The sequence below is a fragment of the Euleptes europaea genome, chromosome 11 (assembly GCF_029931775.1).
Source record: "Euleptes europaea isolate rEulEur1 chromosome 11, rEulEur1.hap1, whole genome shotgun sequence".
Classification (NCBI taxonomy): Eukaryota; Metazoa; Chordata; class Lepidosauria; order Squamata; family Sphaerodactylidae; genus Euleptes; species Euleptes europaea.
This window is the reverse complement of record NC_079322.1, coordinates 10,732,164-10,751,189: the sequence shown is the minus strand read 5'-3', so window position 1 is coordinate 10,751,189 and position 19,026 is coordinate 10,732,164. Positions and strand designations below refer to the sequence as shown.

Here is a 19,026-nt window from a genome sequence, read left to right as displayed (position 1 = left end):
TATTAGCATAGTCTGTACCACTAGTCTGGGAAGGAGCAGGAACCAAAGAGATATGCAATAAAACCGACCGTAGTAGGGGACGATGACTGGAAACATATTTATTTATTTATTTATTTATTTTTGGTAAAGTATGGTTTTTAATGTCCTCTTGAAAACCGTTGTTTTGTAAATTTGGGTACCAGAGGTCTAACGTTCTTAGACTGGTGATCCACAATACACACAGAGGGTATTCCCCAGTCTCAGAAGCAAGCTGAAACCCACTAGTTGTTGGTCTTGTTTTTGTTTTTTTTGTTTTTATTTTATTTTATTTTATTTTGAAGCCACTAGGTAGATACCCTAGGATATAGACCAGTAACAATGGTGATCAAAATATTCCTTTTTAGAACTGATCTACATTTGCACATAAATCGTGCAGCTACAGGGACAGAAAAGCCATGGGCCCTTGAGTTGTTAAGGGCTTGAAGAAAAAGCATTCAAAGTAGCAAAAAGAATGCTATCCTTTGAGTAGGGAGCAATTGGGATTACACAAAATCAACTAGAAAAGAGCAAGAGTCCAGTAGCACCTTAAAGACTAACGAAAGTATTTTCTGACAGGGTATGAGCTTTTGTGAGTCACAGCTCACGAAAGCTCATACCCTGCCAGAAAATATTTTTGTTAGTCTTTAAGGTGCTACTGGACTCTTGCTCTTTTCTACTACTGCAGACAGACTAACACGGCCACCTACGACAAAATCAACTAGCGAATCCAATGACACATAGGGCTGACGAGGTTAGAGACAGGCAAACCTACAGGACTGGTAAAATGAATTGTCCAATAGCCAATAATCCAATTACGGATCAACAGCACCACCTGCTGACACCAGGAAAGCAAGTGCAACAAGCCTGTAACATACTGTAACTAGGGCTGTTGAAATTTTTTTTTGGTAAAGTTTGGCTTTGGCAAAATTCAGCCCTTTTAAATTCGGGACATGCCAAAGTCCGAACTCCCCCACTTCGGATCCGCGAAATTCGGCGTGAGATCCGGAGTTCGGGGGGAAATTTGCCCCCCCCCCGCGGGCCTTCATGGGGCTTCCATGAAGGCGCGCGGGGGGCTCTTTAAACAGATCTGCGCCTTCCAGGAAACCGGGTAGGGCGGTCTTTAAAGGCGGGAAAAGGCAGGTTTGGGGAATGCCGAATCTGCTGAATTTATTCAGCGTTCGCTCGAACTCGCCGAATTCGGTGCGTCCTTTTCCCGCCTTTTTAGTTCGGTTCCATCCGAACCGGAAACCGCTGAATCGGGGGAAATTCGGCGGTTTTTCAGTTCGGGTAAAACCGAATCAGCCCTAACTGTAACATACAATTAAGATAATTGTCCTTAGATACAGGACTATAACCAAAAAAACTCCCAGGCAACTGAGGAAGGACATCTGAAAAGGGAAGTATCCTGAAATCTGGGCACCTGTGGATCCATATTAAGGAGTCTGAGGTCCAGTCGGGGTCCCTTATCAGCCTTTTCCTTTATCCAAGATAAAAATACATAGATTAAAATTTAGTGTTCCTAAATAAAGGGGTTTATTTGCATTGCAATATAGAGATCTCAGCTGCAATGAACTCAATTTGGAGGAAACCCAGTGCCTTGGATGGTTAAGAGCACCATTCAGTACCCAGGAGTTAGCATTTATTATCCTATAGTCATGCCACCTGTTTGTCCCTGTATGAAAAGTCCTTGGGAAGTCAAACACCCTGTGAGCTGGGGAAGTCTCCCCTGATGCTGGGTAAAGGCAATATGTACAAGACTTATCAGTGTACATAATTTGCTTAGGCTAATTACGGCCCTAACACTGAAAAGTGTTCTTAATGGGAGATTCAGTGCTCCTGCCCAGAGTCAAAGGGGGAAGCCCCAGCAACCCCCGGAAAAAAATGGGAACCTGACCCATATTAAGATGGAAGTGTCCCAGGAACCATCAACTAGGTGAGGGATACTGTAAGAGGAATCCAGAATCCTTCTTTTAGCTTTATATAGATTTCCCACCTTCTAGGCGAAAGCTTGGCTATAAAAAGAAGCCAAATGTATACCATATTGGTTTCGCATAACACAACTCCTTGTCAGATCCAACTTCGAATCTGAGGGAGAGTATAAAATCTTCCAAGCCTATGCCATCCAGATTAAGTATTCTAAATAGAGCTGAATGACCCCATGGGTGAGACAGGCAGGAACCCAGATGGGTTGCACATGAGAGGAAGAGTCTCATGAGCCCTCCCTCCTTGATGCCAAGGTGGTCATGTAAATTGACTTCGAGGTCGATGGGAAGACCCTTGTCACAGAGGGGATGAGTGTCTATACACCCTGGGGATATATGCATTCCCGCAGGAGCATCCCAAGGAGAGGCTCAGGGAACATAATGGGGGGGGGGGAACGGAACATGGCTGAGAAGCCTTCCCCACATGCTGGACAATGTTTCAGCCCAAGCTAGCTTACCCCACCAGTGATGGCGATGCCTGACGTCGAGGGAAGCGGGTGGGGGGGCTGCAACGCTGAGACTCCTCCCCTTCTCCAAACAGATGCCACCTCGGCAGCAACAGATGGTCAGCATGGAGGCAAACTTGAACCCGCTCGTCTCGGCACTGAGGAGGAATCGGTGCATGACATCGACAAGAGCCAGGTGGCTGTTGTGTTGGTGCGTCAGAGGCGAGCCAATGTCGAGGCTTTTACACCCTGGGGAGTAGGCGTTCCTACCTCCTTGGAATTGCTCGATCTCGAGACCTCCTCTCTGCACGTCATGGGGGACTGATCCCCTAGTGCTGTAGACTAGCAGGCTTTCCACGGAGCCTGTAGATGTCGAGGCATCATCCATGCACGTCATGGGGGCCAAAGCCCCTAGCGCCACAGTAAAACGGCTTTCTACGCAGCCTTTCGACTTCGAGGTCTCATCCATGCACGTCATGGGGGACGGAGCACTGAGCCCCTAGTGCAACAGTACAATGGCTTTTCTCAGAGCCTGTCAACTTCGAGGTCTCATCCATGCACGTCATGGGGGACAGAGCCCCGAGCCCCTAGTGCAACAGTACAATGGTTTTTTTCAGAGCCTGTCGACTTGAGGTCTCATCCATGCACGTCATGGGGGATGGAACACCGAGCCCCTAGTGCAACCGTACAATGGCTGTTCTCAGAGCCTGTCGACTTCAAGGTCTCATCCATACACGTCATAGGGGACAGAACCCCTAGTGCTGATGCATATCCAGTCCTTATCACAGCCTTTGGGTTTGAGACCTCTTTCCACATGCGTCATGGGGGAAACCTAAGCCCCTAGTGCATTAGTAAAGCCGGATTTCCTCACAGACATTCGAACTGGAGCAACACAGCCTGAATGACTTGTAAAAATGAGAAAGAGACAAGATTAAAACAAGTATCTGAAACAGAACAGACCATTAATTTGTGGCATACTCATTCTGCATTTGGCAGAATTGTCAAAGAAAGCCATATTGGCAAACCAGACATCAAATGCTGAGAGAAATTTTTTTTCTGAGGTAGAAGAAAAGACACAAGTCTCTCAAATAGAACAAGCATTATTAATTTGCACCATACTATTGTACATTTGGCACATTTGTTAAATAAAGCCACATTGACAAAAGAAAAGAAATCATATCCTGAAGAGAAGACCATTCTAAGTGAAAGAAAAGACATAAGTCTCTTAAACAGAACAACAATCATCGTTATTTTGTGCTATAATCCTTTCATATTTGGCACATTTGTTACATAAAACCATATTGGCAAAAAGGAAATCAAATCCTGAAGAGAAAAACTTTTCTGAAGTAAAAGAAAACGCACAAATCTCTCAAACATAACAACAGTCATTATTTTGTGCCACACTATTTCTACATTTGGCACAGTTGTTAAATAATATCATATTGGCAAAAAAGAAATAAAATCCTGAAGAGAATTTTTCTCTGAGGTAACAGAAAAGACACTCTGAAACAAAGCTAGTGCTCTCTCCACGGCGGCGAAGAGAGAGCGCTTCCCTCCGTCACATGACCATTGGGCGGGAAGCCGGCTTGCTCTCGGCCTGGGACGTAGGGGACAGGGAGCGCTCCAGGCGTTCTGAAGCTCCTAAAAGCTTTCTAGTCAGTTGTCCATGGCTGGCCGGCACAAGTGCAGTCCCATGCGGGACTGCACAGAAGCCACGAAGATGAAGAGAAGAAAGAGAAAGAGCTAAGAGTTAAGGAGCGGGGAGAGAGTCAGAAATAAAAAATGAGGGAATAAAGGTAAGATACAGAATTAGCAAAGTCTGAGGTGGAAAAAGGATAACTTTCCTAATAGCTAATACAGAGAGCTACAAAATACTGCTCTCCCGATAGGGAGGCAGGAAAAGAACTGAAGAAACAGAGGGGCGTTTTCCAGGAGACAGGAAGTGGAAGTCTTTTAAGTTCCTGCCCCCCAAAGAAAGCGAAGCTGAAACACCCACTCTTCAGATGCCCTTCTCTCTCAGAGCAAGAAAACCTATAATGGCAGCAGTCCATTAAGGACACACAGTTTGGGAATATTTTAATGAAGTTCCTCTACCTGTGGCAAGCATATCTGCAAAATACAAACAGTGCAACAAAGAAATGCAAGGCCTGGTGGCCTGAATGAAACATCACGAGAAGTGCTGCTTTTGTAGAAAACCATGATTTAAATCTAGTCTTACTGTCTAGTGATTTAAATCAATTTGATTTAGATCAAATCCACCCTGCTAAGGATACACTTATAATTCTTTGCATAGAGTCAGGCATGCACCCCTGTACCATTTCCAATCTGGCTTCTTCAGTGTGTTGGAACAGGTGAGACTGAAGATGTTGGGAATGAGACCCACGACCTCGTGCGTGCCAAATCCACATTTAACCATTGAGCTGCTTTGCCCCTTCTACAGATATTTATTTATTACATTTCAATACTAAACGTATACAGAGAATTTACTGCGGAGCTTTTAAGTACCCGAGCAGAGTTGAGACTGAGGACAGGTTCAAATGTTACCCCTCCCATGTGAATGCATTCTAGGCAAAAGGATGTAATATTTGTAATGGGTTTACTGCTCACATTTGGCCAATTGCATGAAACATCATGCTCGTTCATGGCATGTGTTTCACTCCTCTTAGGGGAAAAGGCAGGATGTGTAGAAAATGTTGATTTTTAAAAATTTTCCTAAGAACACACCAAACATGAACTAAAACATTGTCAGAACCAGAATCCCTTCAGCACTAAAGTTTGCCAACTTCCATCTCTAACTGCCATCTCCATTTCCCCAGGTTGCCACATGGTTCAGTCTTAAAGGGGCAGTAGCATATAAACAGTCGAACATAAAACTTACATCAACTATTACTCCCTGTTGCACAGGCAGCCAGAGCCTGAGATGTGCGCTGCTGGTGTGGGAGCGCTGCATGGTACTGTTCTCTTATGGCCAGCTCAATGTGAATACTTCACCAGCCTGTTTGATCAGCATGGCCTTTAGATATCCATGTTGGATGGGTAATATTTGAACTGACCCTAAGATTTGGTCCACAAAAGGTAATCATAGAACTAGGACAAAAATAGGAAACCCACGGAACCTCATTTCATACACTTCTGCAAAAGTTCCTTCTGACATTCATGAGAATATGGAAGCCCAATATTTATTGTGAGGAAGGAAGGAGGCATGGTATAGCCCGATCTCGTCAGATCTCGGAAGCTAAGAAGAGTTGATACTTAGAAGGGAAACTACCATGGAAGACTCTGTAGAGGAAGGCAATGGCAAACCATGTCTGCTTCTCACTTGCCTTGACAACCCCTTGCTGGGGTCACCATACGTTGACTGCGACTTGATGGCATTCTACAATCACACACAGAATATTTATTGTCCCATAAGATGAAATGGCAATCTGAATAGCCCAGTTTGGCCCGAGCTTAGGAAGCAAAGAAGGGTCAGCCATGGTTAGCACTTGGATGTGAGACCACCAAGGAAGTCCAGGGTTGCTATGCAGAAGAAGGCAATGGCAAACCACCTCTGCTCACCTTTTGCCTTGAACACCCTGTGGATGGTATCACCATGAATTGATTGCGACTCAATGACACATTATTTATTCAGGATGAAATACAATGAAATGATGCTTCGAGGCCATTTTCTCCAGAAGTCTTCTGTGCTGTCACGTTAAGTTGTGAAATACACACTTGCAACATCACAACCAGTTCTAAGGCTATAACAAGCAGGAGGGTATCTTCCCTTTCCACTTTGTCTTGGCCCTTCCTGTTTCCCTAACTTGCCCCTTTATTCTTGGTTTCCACTCAGCGTGGTGTGGAGGTTAAGTGAGGCAGATTCTAATCTGGTGAGCCAGGATGGTTTCCCCACTCCTCCACATGAAGCCACCTGGGTGACCTTGGGCCAGTCACAGTTCTCTCAGAACTCTCTCAGCCCCACCTACCTCACAAGGGGTCTGTTGTGGGGAGGGGAAGGTGATTGTAAGTCCCTTTGAGACTGCTTATGGTAGAGAAAAGTGGGAAATAAAAACCAACTCTTCTTCATCATCATTTCTCCTCCAAAGCTGTGCAATTCCCTTCCCCACAGATATTTACCTTTCTTAAGCGTGCTGCCCCAGTGCCCGAACGGATGGCTTCCATAAGGGCCTGCCTTGCATCACCTGGGTTTTCGGTATTGCTACTTGCCAGGGTCCTAGGAGTTTTTGTTGACAAATGAGCAGGTGGTGGTGGTGGTGGTGGCGGCGGCAGCAGTGGCAATGGCAGGGGAGGATTACGCTGCCGCTCTGTCGGAGGGGCTTCTCTGATCTGCAAGCCTAATTCTGTGTTCCGGAAGCTCTGCAACTCTTCAGAAGCAGATGAAGAGGTCTACCAGTGAGAAAGTTTAAAGCAAGCATGTAAGTGAATAGTAGACATGATGGACTACCGAATATTTGACATTGGAAGCATATTTCAACCTCTCCCCTTCTAAACAATTTTGGCTTCTTCCATTGAAGTAAAACATGTAGCAGATTTTGTTTGCCTATTAAGTCTGAACATCTGTTCCTGCTCTCTCACATCACTCAAAGGACAGATGACTGGGATCAAGGATTTGGCCTTGAAGCAGGCGTAGAAATTCAATCTTTATTTATTGGAACTCTGGCATCCTGGAAATGCTTTTGGCGTAGAAGACAAGAAGGCTGGCAGTTGGCTACTATATTAGGTTGAAAATGACCACAAAGGTTTTGCAATAAACATGATGCACTGAGCTATGTACAGCCACCTTCCCTGAAGCAATTTATATTGCAAAACAATGGCTACTCTAGGTCTGTTCCTACAAATATGGTCTGATTTGTTGTAGGAAAAAAGATCAAGTAACAAGTCTAGGCAAATCGAGGCACCCTTCTAACGAGGTTAGCTTTCTAACACTGGTATATTGACATACATACCCTTGCATTTCATTGTCAAAACTCTTGGCAGCAGCTAATTAAAAGCGGCACACTTCACAATGGACGATACTGAAGCAGAAAGGATCAGTGAACCATCAAATAAGTACTAAGGGAAAGCAACAGTACCCTGAAGCTCAGCAAGATCAGCAGTCAACTTGAGTCCGGTCTGAATGTGAACTCTTTCTCAAAAATTAATGCCACAATACATTTGCTAAGACTTTATGGTGCCACAAAACCCATTGCGGATATAGCACTCAGTGTTGAGAGCAGTGCTGGTCTGCACTGCAAATGTGGGCAGCTATGACACCAGAAGGTAGATGTGCCCAGAGTTCCTGATTAAAAGGGAATAATTGGTCCTATTCCTATTTTAGCCAATCTTTAACAAAGCAGGGAGACGAACAAATGTCAATACAGATATGCTCTAATTATATTTATTTAATTCATTTAGGACTGCCTCATGTCTTAGAAATTTTAGAAGTTAAAATGCACATTTGCAGATGTGCATCGTACAGGTTTGTCTCTGCATGTGTGAAATGACCCACGAATTCGCACAGACTATACCCAAAGGATATAAAAAATCGAGCATTTTTCTGGGAACTATTATCTAAAAGGAGTGTTTCTTTACAAAGAGCTTAGGACAGAATAGTAACCATTGTGCGAGCATAGCTTCTTCACAGCGGCTCTTGCTATACTACTGGGCCAGCAGGTTAGGTAAAGGAACAGTTGAACTATCGAATGGGTATTTCTCAGGCACCCTGACCTGGATGGCCCAGGCTAACCTGATCTTGTCAGATCCTGGAAGCTAAGCAGCGGGGGGGGGGGGGGTCAGTATTTGGATGGGAGAACAACTAGGAAGTCCAGGGTCGCTATGCAGAGGAATGACAAACCACCTCTGAACGTCTCTTGCCTTGAAAGCCCTATGGCAGGGGTGTCAAACATATGGCCCATGGGCCATATCCGGCCCCCTAAGAACTCTTATCCGGCCCGCAACCCAGCCTCCCTCCACCCCCACCCCCGAGTCCCAATATGGGTTGGCGAAGCATGGTCCGGCCCAACCAAGTGACACTTATGTCACATCCGACCCTTGTAACAAATGAGTTCGACACCCCTGCCCAATGGGGTCGCCATAAGTCGGCTACAACATGACGACACTTTCCACCACCACCATTTCTCAGGCTCCCGTGACAGGTGACTGTGTTACAGCAAGCCTAGTTTCTTGATGACTGTCTCATCTGAGCAAGTAGTCAGCAATGTTTTGAATTATAAGGATTACCTTCAGTTGCAACTGGTGCAACTCCAGTGAAGTCAGTGAGGGTAGAATTTGATCCATGTCACTGAAAAGGGGCATGACAACCATGCCTGTCCTGATCTAATTTTTCTTCAGTACAACAGAACTTTCATTGCCATTGTTTCCAGACCACTGATACGCTACAGTACAAAGGATGAACCAGCCATGCAAAGAAGGCTTTTTGCCTTTACCTTTCTCAACTTGGAGGCTCCACTGTGACCTCTAATGGCTGCCAGGAGGGCAGAGCGCTCATTCTCTGGGTCCGAAACCAATGCTTTCTTCTGAGTTCCGTTCACGGTGTTGTCCGAAATCTAGAATGGGATAATACAGACATAGGCAACCTCCTTCTCTCTCTTTTTTAACTAGAAGATTGGAAATGTAGATAACTCTGAGCATCTGGAAGATCACTCTGGCTGTACTCCAACACAATAAATTGAAATGTGCCTTGGGGGCCACAAATGTTATTTGTTAGTTGTCTCTATGCATGCCCCTCCCCCCTTGGTGTGTGCATGAAGCAGTATTGGGGTTTTGGGTTTGAGAAACCTTAAAACAAGCTCCAGTGCCCCAGGAAGTCCAACTGCAGCCCCCTGGATGAAGTGGTGTTTGTCTGTTTCCCACAAGCCAGAATTCTAAGCCTTGATTTAACTCCATTTTAGAATCCCAGTTTGTGAGAAGCAAACAAACCTCTACTTACCTGCATTCAGGTGTCACAGGGACTTGGAGCTCCTTTCAAGGCTTGTCAAGCTCTGAAGCCTTAATTGTGTGCCATGTACAAGAGGAGGGTGGCACAGGGACAACAAAAATGGCGCCTGTGCCCATCCCAGCAAATCTCAGTTGAATTACAGCTTGTCGTGGCATCTCTGTGCAGTTTCTGTTGGAAGGCCTAACATTTTAGTCTTTATCCTCACAAGCCACTGGATATTAAACATGAATTGTGTGTAAATGTGTGAATGAAGTATCGATCAGAGAGGAGTAACCTGACTTTCTGGAATCAAAGGCAGTACTTGCTGCACCCATACTGTGTGATTAGATTTGTTTTCATAATCCACACACATACATAGACCTTTATTGGCATAATAACAACATTATGGCATACATTAGTACAAGCATCATGAAAAAACTCATATTCTATCATAAACTGTTCATCAGCTATCCATTAATAAAAATTTAGTTCTCATGTCTATTGAGTTTTCTTGGGCTTGTAGATGAGGATTAATTAATTTTGAACGCTGTTGAGTATAGAGTGGACAGAGCAGAATTATATGATGGACTGAATCTGGCTGTTTAAGATGGCAGCCACAAAGCCTTTTCTTGCGTGGTATTTTCTTATATCTGCCACTAACCATAGCTGATGGAAATGTATTCAGCCTACTTTTCATCATCATCATCATAATTAACCTTTATTGGCATGCCAGATAACAAAAATAAAAAAACAATATACCTCCAAGGGACAATACATATAATTCACAATTCGGGTTAATAAAACTTTTCTTGTTCTTAAAGAACTCCTGTAAGAAATTCAGCCACAGTAGCCATAATTTTAGGATCCTGATCACTCAATAAAAATTTACATTTCACTTCATTGCTCATCACAGACTGGAGCAAAGTAAATAACAGTTTATCCCGCAGAGTCACATAAAGCGGGCAGTCTAAGAGGATGTGATCAATTGTATCAAGCAAATTTAAGCCACATGGGCATAAGCGTTCATGCCTGGGGATCTGAAGATATCGGCCTGAGAGCATCCTAGATGGGAATGCGTTAACCCTAGCTAATAAAAAAATGCGGCGTTGAGAAGGTACCTCTAGATTAACCAAATACCTAGCCATTTTACCCAAGTCGTTATTAAGGCCTAAAGCTGCGGCAGAACAGATGGAGGGTAGAGCTGGGTTAAGATTCTGCAGTTCTACATCCAGGAGACGTTGTTTAATTCTTTTAAAAATATAACATTCATTGGCTACAATAAGGTTATCTAAATCAATTCCAATTTGACAAAGTTTAGATCTAATTAATATGTCCCATGAAGCATAGTGAAGCCTAGTTTTCATAATCCTTTATGAGGACAGGGCTGATCTTAGAGGCTAATTATGCTCTCTCTGCAATACATACCTGTATCCATCTTCTTACTTTAAACAAGCGCAGCTGTTATTGATGTTGCACAACACACAAAATATGCAGAACTGTCAGTGGGCCAGGCAGTATCTTTGCTATAATAATTTTTTTTAAATGCTATGGGATTGTGCACAGCAGCTGTTATCAAACAGATAACAGCTAAGGTAAAAAGGCCAGGGTTTAATAATGTTAATGAATCTAAGGCCATTTATGCATGGCTGTTTCCTCGCAGTCACCCCGCCAACTACTTTGGGGCTTTGCTTTTATTATGCATGCATTTTCTGACAGTCAAGGGTCACTTTGCTCTCCCTGCACATTTTCCCTGTGTTTTCTGGATGCTGGCTAACCACAAATCCAGAAAATACGGGCAAAATGTGCGGAAACCCAGGGGGAGAGCGAGGCGACCTTTGACAGTGGTAAAATGCAAGCATAATCAAAGCAAAGCCCCGAAGTAGTCAGCGGGGTGACCGCGAGGAAACTAGCCATGCATAAACGGCCTAAGAGCAGTTTTGGGTACTGCAGAAGTACTAGGCATCCTGCAACACCCAACATTGATCTCGTCCAGGTTATCTTACCTTCCGAAGCTTTTCTTTTCCTCCCGCAGTTTGGATGGCTTCCATCAAAGCACTGTGGAGTGACATGTCTTTTGGAAGCGGCTTCTGGATGATTGGTTTAAACTTTTTCTTTGGCCCAAAGACACTATAGATGTTGTTGTCTTCCCTGATATGAGGCTCCAGTTCACTCCCGGTAGAGGCACTGCCAAGATTCTCTCCTTTTTCAGAAGCCACGTGGTTAACCAGAGGGGTACCGTTACATTCCAGGGATCCACTGTGGACAGAATGCCCACTACCTGACTTCATAAGGGAGCTGGAAGCGATGAAAGTTGAGGGGGCATGAAATGGTCTAAGGAAGGAGAGGGAACTATTCTGACCAGCCTGTTCAGCATTTTGAGTGAATGTTGTTGAAGTTTTTTCCCTAACAATGGCATTTTGTGTGGAGTCACAACTGGTCTCCTTTTCCGTGACACCATCTTGGGAAGAAACTGTGGTAAATAGCGCACTGAAGCTCCTTCTGTAATTACTAGTAGGACTGGTCTGATTCAGTGACCCAATGTTGGCAGCGTTGTTTGTCATCTCGGACTGAGCACCACTTGGTCGTGTATTTGCTGTATTTCTATTGCAACTGAAGATACTTGAATAACCTTCATTTGTTCTTGCCGGCTGTGGTTCCACTGGGCAAGATTTGGCCACAATAATACATCTTTTAGGAAGGGATTCCACTTCAAATTTTGCCCCCCTCTGAGCACTGTTTTCTTCTTCCTTGTCACGTCTTTCCCTATTGGTTCTAAACTGGGGTGGATCCAAGGATTTTGCGATCGCAGAGGCTACGTAATGGCTTGATGTTCTTCTTTGGGGCTTCTGAAATGGCAGCTCCATCTTATCCTTGTTACCTACTGGGACAGTTGGTGTTTTCTCTGGATACTGAAGAGATGGCTTACTTTTTTCAGGGCCCAAATGATTTTCAATTACTTTTGAAGCAACTAGTGGCACAGCTGCCACTTTCCGACTCGTAAGGCAGTCATGTTGCGTTTCAGATGCTTTACTTAGGGGTTTGGAATTAGGGATGACTGGGAGTTTATTAAAATAACCTACTGGGGACTTGTCAAGTGGTTTTTCTGTAGAGTTGGACCTCCAGTATGCTTTGGCTCTTCCAATGAGGGTTTCCCCTGTTTCACTCAAAGGCGTGTTTACTGCAATCGTTTTAATTCCCCCAGTATTTGGAGTCACCAAGTTGCCCAGCTCGTCTATTTTAATGGCACCAGTGGAGAGAGAGACGTCTGTGTCAAAGCGTTTCACTTCCGGTTTGGGAGGAACAACTTTAAAGGTCGTGAGGCCTATCTTAGGCTCATAGCTTGCTATGATATTGTGAACACGATTGGACCACAGGGATGGTGGAGGGGCAGCTTCCATATCCTCAGTGGATCTTGCCGATGCTGGCCTGAATTCCATTTCCATTTTGCTTGGAAGCTCTTCCTTGGCATTCTGTTCGTTCGGTGACTTCGCTTTCTCCTTTGTGCCATTAACTTTGTTCGTAAGTTTGAAGTTAGCAGCATTTTTAGACACAACCTCCAGGTTTGCCTCGTCCTTGTTCCTTTCCTCCCATGATGATGCTCGTGTCTCAGACTCGTATTTCCTCTCTTCTTCATTTTGGTGTCTAAAGTCTGGAACAGGTGACTGCTGTCGTAATAACCCCTTAAATAAACAGGGAGATCCACTGTTCACATATCCCTTACTGAAAGATCCAGCATTGTTGTTCTCATTGGATGGCTTCCCTAGGCTAATGGGGTTAACTGGAACGTCTTCATTAGCCTGCATCTGGGAAGGCAAAGCGTCTCCTGCTTCTCTAACGTAGTGCATTGCAATATCAGCTTCTGGAACGTCATCTATAATTGTCACGGGCACAGCAGATGGAATATCTTCTGCAGGCTTAAAATTTTGCAGAAGAGGACCATCCATCTCACTGGGTATACACCTGCTTTCGGAATCTTCATGCGTACCTTCCATTGCTGTGAAAAATGTCAACAAACCCTTCAAAAATGTGTAACATATGTACCACGACACTTTTACGTAGTAAAAAAACATTTACACAGACAAGAACTGAATGTGCACACCCGGGGGGGGGGGGGGTGGCGAAACAGGAGCCTCCCTTACTGCATGGTACACTTTGAAACTCCTCGGTTGCAGAAGCAGTTTGCTTTGCGCTCATGTGACAGATGCAAGGCAACAGCTCCACTGTTCGCAACAAGTTGTTTCTGCAGTGGCGCCATTCTTGTGAAAGCAGCTGTAATTGTTTGAGCACTGTTTTACTTATATATGCAAGTCAAACTTATTCCAGGATGTCCTTTCCCTTCCTATTGTAACCAAGCAAATGAAGCAATTCCCATATCAGGACACACATGAAAATATAATCTAAATGAGTCATGTGCACAGCTTATTTCCAGAGTTTGAAGAAAGCTCAAAAAAGCGAGTTATATGCATTATGTATTCAAACAGGTGTCGAGGTGAAAGACTAGCTCATGTTAATAATCGCTGGACTGGAAAATGTTGCCCAGGCACTGATTCACAGCTGTGAGTGGTTCTCAAAGAAATGCGTTTGTGGTTTACACAGAATACAAGCTATAGCATTTCAACAGACATGGCTTTCAGTGGCACTGCAGCCCTCTTTTCTTCGGCCCTATTTAGGGATTTCAGATTTTTCTTTGCAAGGCACAAATTAAGCAAGTAGGTAGAATGTACCCTTTTCATCACAGATGCAGAAAGCAGTCTGGTGTTGTAACCAAAAGCACAGGACTGGATTTGTCACTGTACAGCTCTATTGGAGATATGTCAATAGACAATTCGACTGTCTGACGCTACTAAGGGACACTTAATATCCTTCCAACATAACGATCAGAATAAATAACATTATTAACAAGCTTATTGGCTTGTTATGATTTCTTCCTATGCTCCCATAAGTACCTAGTGCGAGCATAACTCTCACCGAACAACCGTCACTTGCAGACAGGCCTCAATTATAGAGCCCTCAAGAGGTAAAGGCTAGGAATGGAAGCAGAATTGTCTCCGTGTTAAGCTATTCTGCAGTTGTAGGATTTGGGCTACAATTTCATCACTGGAGCTTTGACTCTCAAGAGTTAATATACCAAAAATCTTGCTGGTGTCTAAGGCGCTGTCACAGACGTCCATTTTTGGGAGGCTACTCCGGGCAGGCTCAACAATTTCAGTAGGCAAGATTAGCTCCCTTAGACAAGGACAGTGCGACCACAGAAAACCCATCTGTATTTTCAGAAATGCTGAGCAGGACTTTGGAAACATTTCAGTCCTCAAAAACCAGAGTAGTCAGGACATCATGGATGTCCTAAGGTGACATACTATGGCCAACAATGAAAGTGTTACTGGACTCGAACCTAATGGATCACTTCCATGGACTCTCTTCTAATTTTGGCTGCCAGCTAAATGGCCTAATTGGTGGGCTGTTGCTGTGTTCCTCTTTACTTTATCCTTTTTACATCACAAACACAAAAGTTCAACGTCAGCCAACCTGCTAGTTCTTTATCGAATGCAGCCAAGGTCTGTTCCAGCCGAGCAGCAATGAATGTCTCTGAATTTTCATATTTCGCTTCCATCATTTCATCCTCTTCCATGCTAAATAAAAAGAAGAAAGGGTTGCTAATGCTTTACCAAACTCAATCTCATTGACACCATCCAAGGTGAACAGAATGCCCTCCCCCTCAAACTGTGTGCTTCTCTACAAGCAAACAGTACAGAAGTACTTCTATCTTTTTCAAGTAAGGGCCAATTCATACAGCACATATACTCACTGCAAAAGCATTGGGTTGCTGAGCTATGCCTAAAAAGTGCAGCCATTTGTGTCAATCAACACCTTCACATGGTGACAGTCCAAGTGGCTGCTCAAACTTTGGTACTGGTGGCAGCTCTATCAGCAATGCAAAAGTCTTGATAGTGCCTGGTGCACTGCCTATGTGGAAGCTTGGGGTTGCCACCTCTGGGCTGAGAAATACCTGGAGACTTTAGGGGTGGCGCAAGGGGAGGGGAGGGCTTGTGGAAGGGAGGGACCTCAGCAGGGTACAATGCCATCCTCCAAAGCAGCCATTTTCTCCAGGGGAACTGATCCCTGTAATCTGGAGATCAGTTGTAATACTGGGAGATCTCCAGGCCCCACCTGGAGGTTTGCAACCCCATGGAAGCTCCAGTCCACACAAATGCTGGCTCCATTCAAATTTCACAATGCTACCAAGGTGATATATGGAGAATTTTGAAACTTGTATGCAGCCACTATTCATCTGAAATGGAGCTTCCATTAAGAGCTTTAAACTTTCATTAATAAGATGTAGGCTCTGATTAATTCCCTATTAACATAATTCATACTGAGAGCAACCTACAACTTTCTGCAAGTTCTAATTTTGAGATGTGCCTATTCTTTTTACACTGTCTGTACAAGAAATGTAAAAAAAATAGGCCCATCTCAAAATTAGGACTTGCAGAAAGTTGTATGTTGCTCTCAGCATGAATTATGTTAATAAGGAATTAATCAGAGCCTACATCTTATTAATAAAAGTTTAAAGCGCTTAAGGACGCAGTAATTAAGAAAGAGGAACTAGCAGTGGGAGGGGAAACGTTGTATCTCAACATCAAAGAAAAATAATTGAAAGCTGGTGCGTTCCTTCCTCCTGTTAGTACCTAAGCGCACATGATCATACATCAAATATTAGCACTCCTTGGGTAGCCTCTAGGGTACACTAACGTACACGGGCATAGCAATCCGGGTATTTTCATACATAGAACAGCTTTTGCTTTAATATGGCAGAAACAATGTGCATTTTTGCAACCCTGCCCAAGCGCATCAGCAATTAATGCTATGGTTGAGGCCGATGCAGGTCAGGCAGCAGGTAACGCAGACATAACCATGTTCATGCCTCATCTGGAACATGCAAGGTCAGTCTGCTGCCATTTCAGCTATTCCGGGAAAGCTGTAAAGCAACACAATTCCTGTAAGTCCTTTTTCTCATGCCTTCTGCAATCTTACACTGGCTGTAGTTGGCTGATTGTAAAAGGTTTGCAAGTGTCAGGCGTCTGTCCCTAGCATCCCATAAGCAAACTCACTCAGGCAGGTGATCCTGAAGCAGTAATACTTTATTAGGAGCAAAAGGCAGATTAAAGAAGCTGACTGCTTAAACGCAGATGAGGCCAGTAATGGCGATGCATTGGTTGGTTACATGTTTAAAAGAGTTACAGGCTACAAAGGTAAACACGGCTAGCGTACCTGAGATAAGGGTTCCCAGGACAGGAAGACTAAACATCCCCACAGCTGTGGGAAGCAAGGCGAGGGAAACTGTACACAGAGTTTACAGGCATGAGAATCAAGAACTTGGTGTGTATCCAGAAGCTGGCCTGCTCATGTCAAAAGACTGCTAACAGCAAAGGCCTGACAGCAAGAGGATACAAAGAATCTCAATGAAAATCAGATCCCTTCTTTGTTTTATTCCTCTCCATTATACCCAGCAACTTTAGATCACAGAATGTAGCAAGTGAGTCTAAGGGTGGGTACATAATGTGGGTATATTAAAAGGGGTGGGGGTGCCACTGGGCCAGGAGGAGGAATCAGATAATCAAATAGAATACAAAGCATATATTGGTGAAGCTACCTTTCTTTTGTCAAAGGCCATTTATGCATGACAGTTTCTTCGTGGTCATCCCGCCGACTACTGCAGGGCTTTGCTTTGATTATGCTTGCATTTTCCGACTGTCAGAGGTCACCTCGCTCTCCTCCCTGTGTTTCTGTGCATTTTGCCCATGTTTTCTGGATTTGTGTTTAGCCAGCATCCGGAAAACGTGCGGAAACATGCAGGGAGAGCGAGGTGACCTCCGATGGTCGGGAAATGAAAGCATAATCAAAACAAAGCCCCAGAGTAGTCGGCGGGGAGACCATGAGGAAACAGCCATGCATAAATGGCCAGTACGCTTAAGCATCCTATTTCTCTGTCCTGAAAGGAAGTTTCACAACATTACAGCATTAGAACAAATCCATACATGAGAATGTCCAAAGACCATGAAGAAGAACAAGGACAACTCATGCCCAAATCTATATATTGTCATATAAACTATGCTTTCTTAAGTTATTATTTATGTTTTGTCATTTACTTCCAGTGTTCTGCACTTTGATTGGGCGGGCTGAGAGGGCAACTGCAGGGTTGATTGTGCTTATATGAATTTTAGGCTCAAGCGGAGTTGGTACTGGTGGGTCAGGGGTTAGTGCGGATGACTCAGATTGTTCGGCATCTTGGTGAGTTTTTTAAACGAAGAATGGTATAATTCCTTCCTGATTTTTCCTGGAAGAGGGAATTATTTTCCTTTCCAGTTTATTTTTGAGTTTCTTGTTTGTACCCCTTAGTTGAAGAGTTATATTAGTTTGCGATGCAGTGGATCTTAAAACCTTATTGCTCTCTTTGTCATTGGAAATTAACTGAGTTACATTGGTTCTTGTAGGTAATCCGGGCTGTGTAACCGTGGTCTTGGTATTTTCTTTCCTGACGTTTTGCCCGCAGCTGTGGCAGGCATCTTCAGAGGAGTAACACTGAAGGACACTGTAACTGAGTTACACTTTCTTGTTGTGTTTTACTCAGGAGTGCTTGAAGTTTTCCTAGTCTTTCAATAATGTTGGTTTGTTCTTCCCAAGGGAGAGCTTCAAAAGAATTGATGAAGTTCTCGCCTATAGCATCTAGATCACAGCCCATCAGAATTGTGGGGTTATAATTTCCATCAAGTCTCTCCATTTGTATTTTAGGTGGCTTTGTAGCATCTTGAGGGGTTCAGTCAAGTCAATTAAGGGGGTATCTAATTTTTTTGTTCCTTTTTCTTAGTTAAGGCAGGGCCCCTATTGTCAAAACTATGCTTTCTATCTGCAGAAATATTACATGTTCCAAGAAGAAATGCCTTGTTAATATAAAAAAGCTATAAGTAGGAACAGTTGCATAGATGTGTAGCTTGTTCTCATACTTGGCTTTAGGGAATTTAACATTTGTGCTAGGGGTGTGCATTTGGATATTTCTGATTCAAAAGTATACCTGAAATTTCCTGTTTCATTTCAGTTTGGGGATATCTGAAATGGAGCAAGGCACTTTTGAAAAGTTTTGGGATCCCCAAATTCCCTCTTTGTTAAAGAATGAGTGTGCCTCTTTATCAAAATGTTTGGAAAACTGGGGGGAGGGTTCTTTAGTAAGACTAGACATCCTCCAGTTTTGAGAGCAATGGAGTGAAGGGTTCAATGAAGCAACCTGGAGAAAACACAGTATTTTCCCCATAGGAAACAACAGAGATAAGATATTGTCGAAGGCTTTCACGGTCAGAGTTCATTGGTTCTTGTAGGTTATCCGGGCTGTGTAACCGTGGTCTTGGAATTTTCTTTCCTGACGTTTCGCCAGCAACTGTGGCAGGCATCTTCAGAGTAGTAACACTGAAGGACAGTGTCTCTCAGTGACACTGAGAGACACTGTCCTTCAGTGTTACTACTCTGAAGATGCCTGCCACAGTTGCTGGCGAAACGTCAGGAAAGAAAATTCCAAGACCACGGTTACACAGCCCGGATAACCTACAAGAACCAACAGAGATAAGGATTGTTGAGGTCACAGTCTTCAGGGATCTGTAAAATCGGACCGTTT

General features: G+C 43.9%; 1 protein-coding gene across 1 annotated transcript in view; it reads right to left on the bottom strand.

Moving 5' to 3' along the window:
* COBL (cordon-bleu WH2 repeat protein) overlaps nt 1–19,026 on the bottom strand; it is a 255,876-nt gene that overhangs the window by 9,723 nt on the left and 227,127 nt on the right. Inside the window, exons 12-15 of the mRNA XM_056857870.1 lie at nt 14,889–14,992; nt 11,366–13,356; nt 8,872–8,991; nt 6,563–6,832 (exon numbers count right to left, since the gene is read on the bottom strand). Coding sequence (XP_056713848.1) covers nt 6,563–6,832; nt 8,872–8,991; nt 11,366–13,356; nt 14,889–14,992 — 2,485 coding nt within the window. The remainder of the gene's footprint in view (nt 1–6,562; nt 6,833–8,871; nt 8,992–11,365; nt 13,357–14,888; nt 14,993–19,026) is intronic.